The sequence below is a fragment of the Podarcis bocagei genome (assembly GCF_964188305.1).
Source record: "Podarcis bocagei genome assembly, chromosome: 4".
Taxonomy (NCBI): domain Eukaryota; kingdom Metazoa; phylum Chordata; class Lepidosauria; order Squamata; family Lacertidae; genus Podarcis; species Podarcis bocagei.
The window spans coordinates 104377997-104391367 of NC_138128.1; the positions used below are offsets into that span (position 1 = coordinate 104377997).

Sequence of the window (13371 nt, forward strand, 5' to 3'; positions counted from 1 at the left end):
TACGCTCGCCCTCCCTTGTTTCAGTCCATGAATCTCCCGTCGGGCAAGATCCACGTCAATGGTAGATAAAAAGCACGCATCCATCGCTTTGATAAAGGCATCTGCATTCTGAAGCGCCGGATCTTTATCCCTCCACAAATTGCGTAGCCACGCTTTAGCATCCCCATGCAAATGGGATAGTATAAACCCCACTTTCTCTTCCTCATCCCTAAAGTCTTTCGCCAGCAGTTGCAGTGCGCACATTACGTCTGCTCGAAAATTGGGGTACTGTTGTAAATTCCCATCGAAGTGAGCCACAAGCCCTCCTGCTCTCCGTGCCAACCCAACCCCCTCCGGTCTGGGTCCTGGCTGCCCATGCTTAACCAATGCTTCAAACCTGGCGTGGAGATCTCTGTAGGCGGCTGCCGCATCCTCCTCCCTTTTCTTGGATGCCTGTACCTCCGCGTTCAATTGGGTCACTGCCTGTTGCAGCGCTGAAATTTTCTCTGCTTCCGTCATCTCTGCCAACCGTTGTGAGCTCGCTCCCAAACACCAATTTCCTCCTCTCGCTGCTTCTGCCTCCGCTGCGAGGTATCAGGTGTCCGAAGCTTAAATGAGACGGGTCTTACTGTCAGGGCTGCCACTCAGTCCCAGCTCACATAGGACCACGTTAGCCAGCGTTCAGGTTAAAAGAGTCTTTATTGGATTACAGCTTCCATTTCCAAACTGCAATATGCAGCCCTACTTCTTCTAGGTCAGACCAGCGAAGACCCGTCTGAGTCTCCGCCTCTAGCACACCAGCTTAATACCCTAGCCTTGCTCCACCTCCTGCGCCTTTCCCTCCGTCTCTGGGTCCTTCTGCCCCCCGGGGTCTCCTTTTTCCTACTCTCTTCTGACGCGGACCCCCCTGACCCTTCCGCCTCCTTGCGGCGGGCTTTGGGACCTGGTTCACTCTCTGGGCTGCTTACTGCGCCAGCTTCCGCTACATTTGAACTTGGCGCGCGCGCCCAACTCTCAACCTTCCTCTTGATCGTTTCGTCGCTCCCCGAGGTGGGCGTGACTACTCCTGACTCATGCCCTCCCTCCTTCTGAAAGCCTCCGGAACCCGATATCTGGTCCCCTTTCTCCCCGCTGTTCCCGTCTGGGTACGTGGGTCCCGATCTCCAACTGCTGCTCTCTGATTCCTCTCTGGACCCTTCTTCCTGGGGTGTCCCCCTGCTTTCCCCCCTTGCTCTGACTGCTGGCGCTCCCTTCTGGGAATCCTCGGACTCACTGGATAAGCTCGGCGATCTCGGTTCGTCATCCCCACTCATCTTTCCTTCGTATTCCTCCCCCTCGCTCTCTGTCTCCTCCCTTCTCTGCGTCTCTGCTTCTGAACCCCTGACACCAGCACTGCAATCTTCCCTCGTAAGGGAGCGGCGGCACCCCTCTGACCGTTTTGGTGGTGCTTTCCTGAACCTTTCCCGCCCAAGGTCCATGTGCTCCAGGGCCTTGATCTGTTTCCAGATGCTCTGACCCCCCACATTCTGCTCTCCTTAACCTGTGGCCCTCCAGGTGTTTCTGATGAGTGTTAGACATGTTAGACAACATCTCACCTGCCTGATGGCAGCCTTTCTGAGAAGAGTGCACTTGCAGCTTGGAGCTCTTTTCCCCCTCGTGGCAGGCACCGAGTTTCTTCTCAGTGTCTTTGCACAAGGACCCCCAGGATCTCAGTCATGCCACCCTCAGCGTGGGATTTGCTGACCCATCGCTTGCTTGCCTGGGAGCTGGGCCTGCCGTGGGCCTGCCATGTTCTCAGCCGCTCTTTTTTCTGGGGCTACAGGGCTGCCTCCCTTCCTGCGCTGGTGCGTCTTGTCTACAGAGGAGATCTGGAAATGCAGCCAGATGGCCACAGCCTTCAAGGACAAGCAGCTGAAGCCGGAGCTGCAGTGTGTTTCGGCAGAGAGTCCTGAGCAGTGCATGGAGCGCATCCAGGTGTGGTGCCCAGCGTGATGGGTTAGCCTGGGGGCTGCTGCTGCCCTATGCTGGCAGGGCCCAGGGGCACCTGGGCAGACCTCAGGTGGCCATCAGGGAGATGGGGAGGGGTCTCATCCCAGGGTCCTTGCCAGGCAGGCAGCAGGCTGTTGGACTAGGCTGCATGAGGTGGTAGTGTTCTATTGTATCTCTTTTTTCTGTTTTCATTCTGCTTTCCAGGCAAATATTGTCTCCCAAGCAGCTCAGGGCAACTGAAAGGGGGTGGGGGTGGAGAGACAGACAGATGGAATAAAAGAGAGAGGCACTGCCCCAAGGAGAGAAAAGGCAGGAGGGAGAAGTGGGCGTGCCGGGGGCTGGGAAATGGTCAGAAGGGGACGGGCAGCAGCTCAGGGCTCTGCATGCAGCTTCCATCCCGGAGGGCAACTCCAGGTGGGGCTGTGGGAGGGCCTCGCCCCAAATCCCGGGAGAGCCATGTCTGGCATTCAGGGCAGACAGTGCTGGGAAGGGGAGGCAGCTGCCCAGGGTCCTCTGCCAGGATCCTTCTGCTCTTCTCTCCCTGTGGCCCTGGCTGGGCAGGGGAGCTGCAACAGCTCCCTCTTCCTGCCCTTGGTGATGGATGGGGCTTAATCCCCCCCCAGGACCAGGGCAACTGGCCATGGGAGCCAAGAGTTTGTTCTGGCCGTGGGGGGCAGGCAGGGGGAGCCAGCTCCTGGCAGCTGCTCCTTCCTGTTCTCCACATCCATTCTGGACACAGCAGAATCGGTGCCTTGGCTGAGAGAGTTTGCAGCGGCCCTGAAGCAGTTGGGTCAGTCAGGGCCTTTCTTTTCCTCCCCGCTCCTCTTCCACTGGGGGTTGGGGCCATTTGGACGCACAGCCTCTCAAGCACATCCCTCCAGGGGCAAATGCCTCTCACCTCACCAGGAGCACCAGAGCTACTAAAGGAAGCCATGCTGGCCCTTTGCCTTATTCATTCAAAATAATGACAAGCAGCCAAATAACAACATTAAAAAAAAATCACAAAACCTGCACCTGTCAGAACCGATAAAAGACGTTGGGTCAAAACAGCAGGTGAAGCCGAGAGCATCCCCATCAATGAATCCCAGGGTGGAGGTCTGGGGTGGGGTGTCATTGGCGTCCAGAGAAGAGCCTTTGGCTAGTCTTGCCTTCACAGCCTGGCATGGGCACCGAGGTGGTCCTTTGGGCACTGAGAAGCCTAGAATTGTAGGGACCCCTGAGGGCCCTCTAGTCCACCCCCTTCAGTGCAGGAATCTCAGGTCAAAGCATCCACAACTGATGGCCATCCAACCTCTGCTCAAAACACTACCTTCTGAGGAAGTCCACCGCCCACCGCTGAATGGCCCTTTACCCTCTTGAAGCTCTTCCCAGCATGTGCCATGTGATTTCAGACTGGGACTCTGGAATTCATGGCTTGCGCTCAGGGAGCCCTCCTTAACCCAAGGGCAGTGGAGATGGAGTGAAGCCGAGGGATGTGAGCATCTGGGCATGGACTAAGCCAAAGCAAAGCTATCAGGCAGCCATGCCCAGATGGGTTAGAGGGCAGGATGGGTGTCACGTATCTGGTGGGGAACAGACCACCAGGCCACAGGAGGGCTTGCTGCACTGGCTTCTCCTTGCCACCTCCTGCTGGCCCCCCCTTTGGGTCTCAGCCTGCCCCTCTGCATCCATTTCCTTCTGTGACCTGTGAGCAAGACAGTGCAGATGGGGGCCATTTGGGGACAGGCGTTGGGGCAGGCAGGCACCTCCGCTCCCCCCCCCCCCCGTGACTCAGCCGGGTCTTAAAAGGATGTTTTGATTTCCTTTCAGAACAGAGACATTGACGTTGTGTCTCTGGCCGGAGAGGATATTTACACGGCCGGGGAGACATACGGCCTGGTGCCAGCTGCTGGCGAGCATTACGCAGGTGAGGAGGCTGCCAGGACTGAAGGCCTCTTGTGTGCAAGCTGCTTTGTGGCCGACTGGCTGGCGATTCAGTGCCCACAAACGTGGCCACCGCCCAGCTGGGCACCACAGAGCTGAACCAAGGGATTCTCTAAGGACCTTTCCAGGCCTCCAGGAGGAGCCCCCAAGCGCAAAGGTCCGTGGGGCAATTGGTGATTGGCAGTGAAGACATAAAGAGCCTGGAGGCCTCGGATTTCTGGCTCAGACTGTGCTCAAGTGCTGATCTTCAAGGAGACAGGAGACCCACCGCACTCCTTTCCCCCTTGCTCTCTTGCCCCGTGGGGCTCACAAGCCGAGGGCTTCCTTCTGCCTTTGTGCTGGGGCTGGGCTCCCCTGAGGACAGTTGTGGGCAACCTGTCAGGTTCCTGGGTCACGCAGGCCCCAGAAGGTTTGGCCAGGGAGGACAAGAAAGGAGTCCTTCAAGAGCTGGGGGGGGCACACGTTGCCCACCTGTAACCCTGACTGGGGCAGGGGCTTGCCTTGCCAGTCTCGTACTGTGCCTTGGAGGGGCACTTTGGCTGCCAGTCTTTGCCCAGCTCTTCCTCTTTCCTCTAAGACAACAGTCATTGAACAAGGAGGACCCAAGGAGGGAAGCATGTGTGTCTCGGGGGGGGGGGGCGACCCTCCGCTGTGTAAACAGAAATGATCCCTGTGCCTCTATGGTGCCCCTTGTCTTTCTTGTCCAAAATGCTGCTCTTTTTTAGAGATCCCCTTTTAAACAGCGAAAGGAGGGGGCAGAGGGGGCTCAGGGTGTATTTTGTGTTTCCCGCCCCCCCCCCAGGGCCACCAGCACCTACTACGCAGTGGCCCTTGTGAGGCGGGTGGCTGATGACGCCTTCACCATCTACGAGCTGCAAGGAAGGAAGTCCTGCCACGCAGGTTATGGGACAATGGCTGGGTGGAAGATGCCCATTGGCCTCTTGCTGAAGAAGGGGTTCATTCGTCCTCAGGACTGCAACATCCCCAAAGGTAGGGGGGCAGGAGGGGGCTGCTGTTTGGGACTCTGGGTTGACCCTTTGGGGCCAAAGGAGACATGGAGGGCATACACTGACCTCTGCTGGAGAGAGAGAGAGAAGGGGGGCAAAGGGTGGAGGGGCCCTTGACCCCCCTTCTCCCCCTGCCTTTCTCCCAGCTCCTGCATGTGGCTGCCCCCCCCCCGAGGGGGTCATGGGATCACTACCACCAGGCCAGGTAAGGCAGGTGCTGAGGCACCCTGGCCCAGCAGAGGACGCCACCTGATACTGAAGCAGGCCAGTGATCTCCACCCCCTCAGTCTTGCCTGTGCTGAACAGAACTCGCCCTCTGGAGTCTCACAGCATCGTAGAATTGTAGAGTTGGAAGGGACCCCTGGGGTCATCTAGTCCACTCCTGGTCTCAGGCAGGGAGTCTTCTCTGGCGCTGCCTGGGGTTGTGCCGGGGACCTTCTGCATGCCTAGCAGGGACTCTGCCTTGGAGCTGTGGCCCACCAGCCTCTCAGGTGAGTCAGAGTTTGGCCCAAAGCTCTGCCCTCATCCTGGTTCATCCAGGACCTGATGAAGCCTCATGCATCCAGGCAGGGCCCCTTCCAAGTCCCTCATTCCGAGTGCCCAGCTGTTCTTGGGGCCCCTCCTGGCCTTGCTGAACCGCACCCTCATGGGCTCATGCCCGGCTTCGCCCTCCTCCTCCTCTCGTTCCAGCGGTGAGCACCTTCTTCTCTGGCAGCTGCGTTCCTGGGGCCCCGGGAGACGGCTACCTGCACAGCCTGTGTGAGCTCTGCATTGGGGACCTCAGTGGCAAATACAAGTGCAATGCCAGCAGCCAAGAACGTTACTATGGCCACGTTGGAGCCTTCAGGTAACGGGGACTGGCAGGGGGGTGCCAGCTGGCCTGAGCCTCAAGTGCCTGGCAGGAGACTGGAGGGGGTCTTTCCTCTTGCTTGCCACCCGGAAGGCTCTGGGGAGAGACTCTTGGGGTGTGAATATGGGGCATTCCCTGAGACAGAGCGGCACATGTGTTGTCCAAGTCAGATGGCACTGATTGCAGCAGGGAAGGGTGTTTTCAGTACAGAAAAAGGGGGATGTATGTGGTTCCTCTCAGCCCACAACCACAAAACCAACCACGGAAGCTGTTCACATCAGCCAAAGCTCCTGGCTGCCACTGGCCATTCCACCTGCGGGGTGGGGGGGTGGGGGTGGTCTCCATGCCTTGCTTTGCTGCTGCTGGAGCTCCTTCTGCCACCTGCTTCACAGGTCAATCTCTTGGTGTTCTTTGCAGGTGTTTAGCTGAGGGTAAAGGCGATGTGGCCTTTGTCAAGCACTCCACAGTCTTTGAAAACACAGATGGTAGGTTGCCCACTCCTGTCTTTTATGATCCCTCCCTCTCCTTGAAACCACTCTCTGAGCACTTTTGTCCTTCCAGGGAACAACATGGACTCCTGGGCCTCCCAGCTGCGCTCGGGGGATTTCCAGCTCTTGTGCCCAAATGGTGCCCGTGCGGAAGTTAGCCAGTTTGCCCACTGTCATTGGGGACAGGTGCCCGCCCACGCCATCATGGTCCACCCAGACACAAATGCTTTGGCTGTTTTTGGACTTCTGAACATTGCACAGGTACCGGTTTATGGCTTAGAAGAGAGACAACACAAGAGGGCACCATCGTCGTCTTCATCCTCCTGAGGGTGCTCTTTTCTCTCACTGCTATGCTTCCTGTTGGGCACCAGGGTGCCAGTGGGAGGTGGGCCCCCTTGGCCTGATCCAGCACTGCCAGGCACTCCTTCTGTCTGCTTTCCCTCTGGTGATTCTGCCCTCAGAGGCCAGGCTGGCAGCACGGAGCCTGGTGCTCTCAGGAGGGGCCCCGACACCCCTTGGCACTCTGACCCCTGGTGGCGATGCAAGATCAGACGGCGGAGGTCCCTGCTAGTTCTTGGATCCCTGTTTGGTTTTCACATGGTTTAGGTAGTTTATTCTGCTGGTGGTTTATTTGAACTTGGGGCTTATCCACACTTCCCTTTCCTCCGCTCTTTGCAGGCATGGCCCACAATTTAATGCTCTGTGTCCAAACACACCCACCCTTTTTGATCTACAGCCCCCCCCCAACCCCACTCTTTACAGCTCAATTGGAGCAAACGGCAATCCAAAGAAAACCCCAACTGACATTTGCTCTGACTGAGCACTAAAGAGTGGGTTTTCGCGGGGAAAGTTCTGAGGCAAAATAAATGCTCCAACACAGAGTGTTAAAGCCCTAACTATTGTCACTGTGTTGAGCTCCTCTGTTTCTGCTCACTCCCCTTGTGGGTCAGGATCAAACAAAAAGGCAGGGTGTAAATGAAGCCCCCTTCTACCATCACCCTTCCTGCTCCTGAGATTTGTGGGCTTGGTTTTGATGCACTTTCTCAACCCTGTTTCCAACAATGGACCCTCATAGGAAACTCTCCACCCCTCCCACCCCAGTTGGCACCACAGGATTGGAAGGGACCTCAAGGGTTATCTAGTCCAACCACCTGGCAGTGCAGGAAATCCAAGACTACATCATCCCTGCTAGGTAGGCCATCCCAGTCTGTGCTTAACTTCTCGGTAGTGGCGCCCACCCTGTGGAACGCCCTTCCAGCAGATGTCAAAGCGATAAACAACTACCTGACATTCAGAAGACATCTTAAGGCAGCCCTGTTCAGGGAAGTTTTTAACGTGTGATTTTACTGTAATTTTGGTTTTATGGAAGCCGCCCAGAGTGGCTGGGGAGGCCCAGCCAGATGGGCGGGGTATAAATAATAAATTATTATTATTATTATTATTATTCTGGATGCAAGTGAACAAGAAATGAGAATAAGATCAACATGGTCACAGCAGGATTGTGGAACAGCCAAGCAGCAGTATTTCTCAGTAGCCAGGCTTGGCTTTTGCTACGATTTTTTTTATAAGCTTCAAGCGTGAAAATAGTAAATGGGCATCTAGGTGCCGTCAGCATGAAATGAAAATAAAATAAAATCAGGAAAAGGTTTCAGTAATGGAGGAGAAGGGGCAGATGAATGATTGGGGGGGGGGGAATGAACAATGCAAAGGTTGTTGCTGAAAGATTCAGAGCGGAGTTGCTGGTTATGTTTAAACTTTCATGGAAAAATCCAAGGAATCAGAGCACTGCAGCGTCACCCATCCCTGGCAGCCCAGCAGACTCAGCCTCCTCCTTGAGTAAATATTTATAGCAGCACTGCAGGCTGTGAGTGCGAAGGATTCTTGGTCTGGAGGTGGCCCAGGAGCCTCCAGGCGAGTGAGGACTAACCTGTGATTCAGGAGTACAGATTAGGTTCATCTGTGATGCTACAAAGCAAAACGCTAGTAAAACTATCCATTTATATTTCCAGCACTTATGGAATGTTTGAAAAGTATAAATTGTCTCATTCAAAAATATGATCCCAAGAATATGATCTGAACCTCTCTGGGGTTTTTTTTACATGAAATTTCAAGAGAGTTTAAAATGCAGACAACAAAAAGGAATGAACACAACACTTGATAAGATCACAAAAAGGAATCCCACTAAAAGTCGAAACAAAATAAAAATTCCTTCCAGTAGAATCATAGAATCATAGAATCCTAGAGTTGGAAGAGACCACAAGGGCCATCGAGTCCAACCCCCTGCCAAGCAGGAAACACCATCAGAGCACTCCTGACGTATGGTTGTCAAGCCTCTGCTTAAAGACCTCCAAAGTAGGAGACTCCACCACACTCCTTGGCAGCAAATTCCACTGTCGAACAGCTCTTACTGTCAGGAAGTTCTTCCTAATGTTTAGGTGGAATCTTCTTTCTTGTAGTTTGGCTCCATTGCTCCGTGTCCGCTTCTCTGGAGCAGCAGAAAACAACCTTTCTCCCTCCTCTATGTGACATCCTTTTATATATTTGAACATGGCTATCATATCACCCCTTAACCTCCTCTTCTCCAGGCTAAACATGCCCAGCTCCCTTAGCCATTCCTCATAAGGCATCGTTTCCAGGCCTTTGACCATTTTGGTTGCCCTCCTCTGGACACGTTCCAGTTTGTCAGTGTCCTTCTTGAACTGTGGTGCCCAGAACTGGACACAGTACTCCAGGTGAGGTCTGACCAGAGCAGAATACAGTGGCACTATTACTTCCCTTGATCTAGATGCTATACTCCTATTGATGCAGCCCAGAATTGCATTGGCTTTTTTAGCTGCTGCGTCACACTGTTGGCTCATGTCAAGTTTGTGGTCAACCAAGACTCCTAGATCCTTTTCACATGTACTGCTCTCAAGCCAGGCGTCCCCCATCTTGTATTTGTGCCTCTCATTTTTTTTGCCCAAGTGCAATACTTTACATTTCTCCCTGTTAAAATTCATCTTGTTTGTTTTTGCCCAGTTCTCTAATCTGTCAAGGTCGTTTTGAAGTGTGATCCTGTCCTCTGGGGTGTTAGCCACCCCTCCCAGTTTGGTGTCATCTGCAAATTTGATCAGGATGCCCTTGAGTCCATCATCCAAGTCGTTGATAAAGATGTTAAATAAGACCGGGCCCAAGACAGAACCCTGTGGCACCCCACTAGTCACTCTTCTCCAGGATGAAGAGGAACCATTGATGAGCACTCTTTGGGTTCGGTCAGTCATCCAGTTACAAATCCACTGAGTGGTAGCATAGTCAAGACCACATTTTACCAGTTTCTTTACAAGAATATCATGGGGCACCTTGTCAAATGCCTTGCTGAAATCAAGGTAGGCTACATCCACTGCGTTCCCTTCATCTACCAGGCTTGTAATTCTGTCAAAAAACGAGATCAGGTTAGTCTGACATGACTTATTTTTCAGAAATCCATGCTGACTATTGGTGATCACAGCATTCCTTTCTAGGTGCGCACAGACTGTTTGCTTAATGATCTGCTCCAGAATCTTCCCTGGTATCGATGTCAGACTGACTGGGTAGTAATTATTTGGGTCCTCTCTTTTCCCCTTTTTGAAAATAGGGACAACATTTGCCCTCCTCCAGTCTGCCGGGACTTCGCCTGTTCTCCAGGAATTCTCAAAGATGACTGCCAGTGGTTCTGAGATCACATCTGCCAGTTCTTTTAATACTCTTGGATGCAGTTCATCTGGCCCTGGAGACTTGAATACATCTAAACTGGCCAAGTATTCTTGTACTATCTCCTTAGTTATTCTGGACTGTGTTTCCTTTGCTGAATCATTTGCTCCAAATTCTTCAGGTCGGGCATTGTTTTCTTTATTGGAGAAGACTGAGGCAAAGAAGGCATTGAGGAGTTCAGCCCTTTCTGTGTCCCCTGTTTGCATTTCACCATCTTCTCCTCTGAGTGTCCCCACTGTTTCTTTGCTCTTCCTTTTGCTACGAACATACCCATAGAAGCCTTTTTTGTTGCTTTTAACCTCTCTAGCAAGCCTGAGTTCATTCTGTGCTTTAGCTTTTCTGACTTTGTGTCTACACGTGCTGACTATTTGTTTGAATCATAGAATCATAGAATCATAGAATCATAGAGTTGGAAGAGACCACAAGGGCCATCGAGTCCAACCCCCTGCCAAGCAGGAAACACCATCAGAGCACTCCTGACATATGGTTGTCAAGCCTCTGCTTAAAGACCTCCAAAGTAGGAGACTCCACCACACTCCTTGGCAGCAAATTCCACTGTCGAACAGCTCTTACTGTCAGGAAGTTCTTCCTAATGTTTAGGTGGAATCTTCTTTCTTGTAGTTTGGATCCATTGCTCCGTGTTCGCTTCTCTGGAGCAGCAGAAAACAACCTTTCTCCCTCCTCTATGTGACATCCTTTTATATATTTGAACATGGCTATCATATCACCCCTTAACCTCCTCTTCTCCAGGCTAAACATGCCCAGCTCCCTTAGCCGTTCCTCATAAGGCATCGTTTCCAGGCCTTTGACCATTTTGGTTGCCCTCCTCTGGACACGTTCCAGTTTGTCAGTGTCCTTCTTGAATTGTGGTGCCCAGAACTGGACACAGTACTCCAGGTGTGGTCTGACCAGAGCAGAATACAGTGGCACTATTACTTCCCTTGATCTAGATGCTATACTCCTATTGATGCAGCCCAGAATTGCATTGGCTTTTTTAGCTGCCGCGTCACACTGTTGGCTCATGTCAAGTTTGTGGTCAACCAAGACTCCTAGATCCTTTTCACATGTACTGCTCTCAAGCCAGGTGTCACCCATCTTGTATTTGTGCCTCTCATTTTTTTTGCCCAAGTGCAATACTTTACATTTCTCCCTGTTAAAATTCATTTTGTTTGTTTTTGCCCAGTTCTCTAATCTGTCAAGGTCGTTTTGAAGTGTGATCCTGTCCTCTGGGGTGTTAGCCACCCCTCCCAGTTTGGTGTCATCTGCAAATTTGATCAGGATGCCCTTGAGTCCATCATCCAAGTCGTTGATAAAGATGTTAAATAAGACCGGGCCCAAGACAGAACCCTGTGGCACCCCACTAGTCACTCTTCTCCAGGATGAAGAGGAACCATTGATGAGCACCCTTTGGGTTCGGTCAGTCAGCCAGTTACAAATCCACTGAGTGGTAGCAGAGTCAAGACCGCATTTTACCAGCTTCTTTACAAGAATATCATGGGGCACCTTGTCAAATGCCTTACTGAAATCAAGGTAGGCTATATCCACTGAGTTCCCTTCATCTACCAGGCTTGTAATTCTGTCAAAAAATGAGATCAGGTTAGTCTGACATGACTTATTTTTCAGAAATCCGTGCTGACTATTGGTGATCACAGCATTCCTTTCTAGGTGCTCACAGACTGTTTGCTTAATGATCTGCTCCAGAATCTTCCCTGCTATTGATGTCAGACTGACTGGGCGGTAATTATTTGGGTCCTCTCTTTTCCCCTTTTTGAAAATAGGGACAACATTTGCCCTCCTCCAGTCTGCCGGGACTTCGCCTGTTCTCCAGGATTTCTCGAAGATGACTGCCAGTGGTTCTGAGATCACATCTGCCAGTTCTTTTAATACTCTTGGATGCAGTTCATCTGGCCCTGGAGACTTGAATACATCTAAACTAGCCAAATATTCTTGTACTGTCTCCTTAGTTATTCTGGGCTGTGTTTCCTTTGCTGAATCATTTGCTCCAAATTCTTCAGGTCGGGCATTGTTTTCTTTATCGGAGAAGACTGAGGCAAAGAAGGCATTGAGGAGTTCAGCCCTTTCTGTGTCCCCTGTTTGCATTTCACCATCTTCTCCTCTGAGTGACCCCACTGTTTCTTTGTTCTTCCTTTTGCTACGAACATACCCATAAAAGCCTTTTTTGTTGCTTTTAACCTCTCTAGCAAGCCTGAGTTCATTCTGTGCTTTAGCTTTTCTGACTTTGTGTCTACAGGTGCTGGCTATTTGTTTGAATTCCTCTTTGGTGGTTTCCCCCCTTTTCCATTTTTTGTACACATCCTTTTTTAATCTTAATTCAGTTAAAAGTTCTTTAGATAGCCACCCTGGCTTCTTTAGGCACCTTCCATGTTTCCGTCTCATTGGTATTGCCTGACGTTGTGCTTTTACTATCTCCCTCTTAACAAACTCCCAGCCATCATGAACTCCCTTTCCTTTTAGTATTGCTGTCCATGGGATCTCACCCAGCACTTTCCTAAGTTTTATGAAGTCGGCTTTCTTAAAGTCAAGAAATTGAGTCCTAGTATGCTTGGCTGCTCCTTTCCGCTGTATAGTAAACTTCAGAAGAGCATGATCACTCGCGCCTAATGATCCTTCCACTTCTACCCCACTAACCAGGTCATCAACATTGGTTAGGACCAGATCTAAAATGGCTGTTCCTCTTGTTGCTTCTCCCACTTTCTGGACAATGAAGTTGTCTGCAAGGCCAGTGAGGAATCTGTTTGACCTTATGCTCTTGGCTGAGTTTGACGTCCAACAAATATCCGGGTAATTGAAGTCCCCCATTACTACTATCTCCCTTCCTTTTGCATGCTTGGCCATCTGTTCCAGGAAGGCATCATCTATGTCCTCCGTTTGGCTTGGGGATCTATAGTAAACTCCCACAATGAGGTCTCTGTTATTCTTCTCTCCCTTAATTTTGACCCAAATGCTCTCACATTGGCTTTGAGGTTCTAAATCTTGGATCTCTTCACAGGTATACACATCCCTGACATATAACGCCACTCCTCCTCCTTTCTTGTCTGGTCTGTTTCTCTGAAATAGATTGTATCCCCCCATTATTACATTCCAATCGTGGGACTTATCCCACCAGGTTTCAGTGATGCCTATTATGTCATATTTAGTTTGCTGTACCAAGAGCTCAAGCTCATCTTGTTTATTTCCCATGCTTTGCGCATTAGTGTACAGACATTGAAGTCCATTAATCATTCCCCCGTGTCTCTTATTTAAGGATTTTTTCCTCCCACCACTAGGTCCGCGTGCTGTTTGCTCCATTTGGTCTATGACATTTGGATGATCATCTTCATTAATTGATAGACTCCTACCTTCAGGAGCACTGTCTCCCTCCCCCACATTAGTCAGTTTAAAGCCC

At 51.5% G+C, this 13371-nt stretch overlaps 1 protein-coding gene across 1 annotated transcript in view; it reads left to right on the forward strand.

Annotated features, from left to right (window-relative positions):
* LOC308586156 (melanotransferrin-like) overlaps positions 1–13371 on the forward strand; it is a gene marked incomplete at its 5' end in the record, with an annotated part of 46429 nt that overhangs the window by 19053 nt on the left and 14005 nt on the right. Inside the window, 6 exons of the mRNA XM_081192432.1 lie at positions 1802–1953; positions 3778–3905; positions 4694–4881; positions 5589–5745; positions 6166–6233; positions 6310–6497. Coding sequence (XP_081048558.1) covers positions 1802–1953; positions 3778–3905; positions 4694–4881; positions 5589–5745; positions 6166–6233; positions 6310–6497 — 881 coding nt within the window. The remainder of the gene's footprint in view (positions 1–1801; positions 1954–3777; positions 3906–4693; positions 4882–5588; positions 5746–6165; positions 6234–6309; positions 6498–13371) is intronic.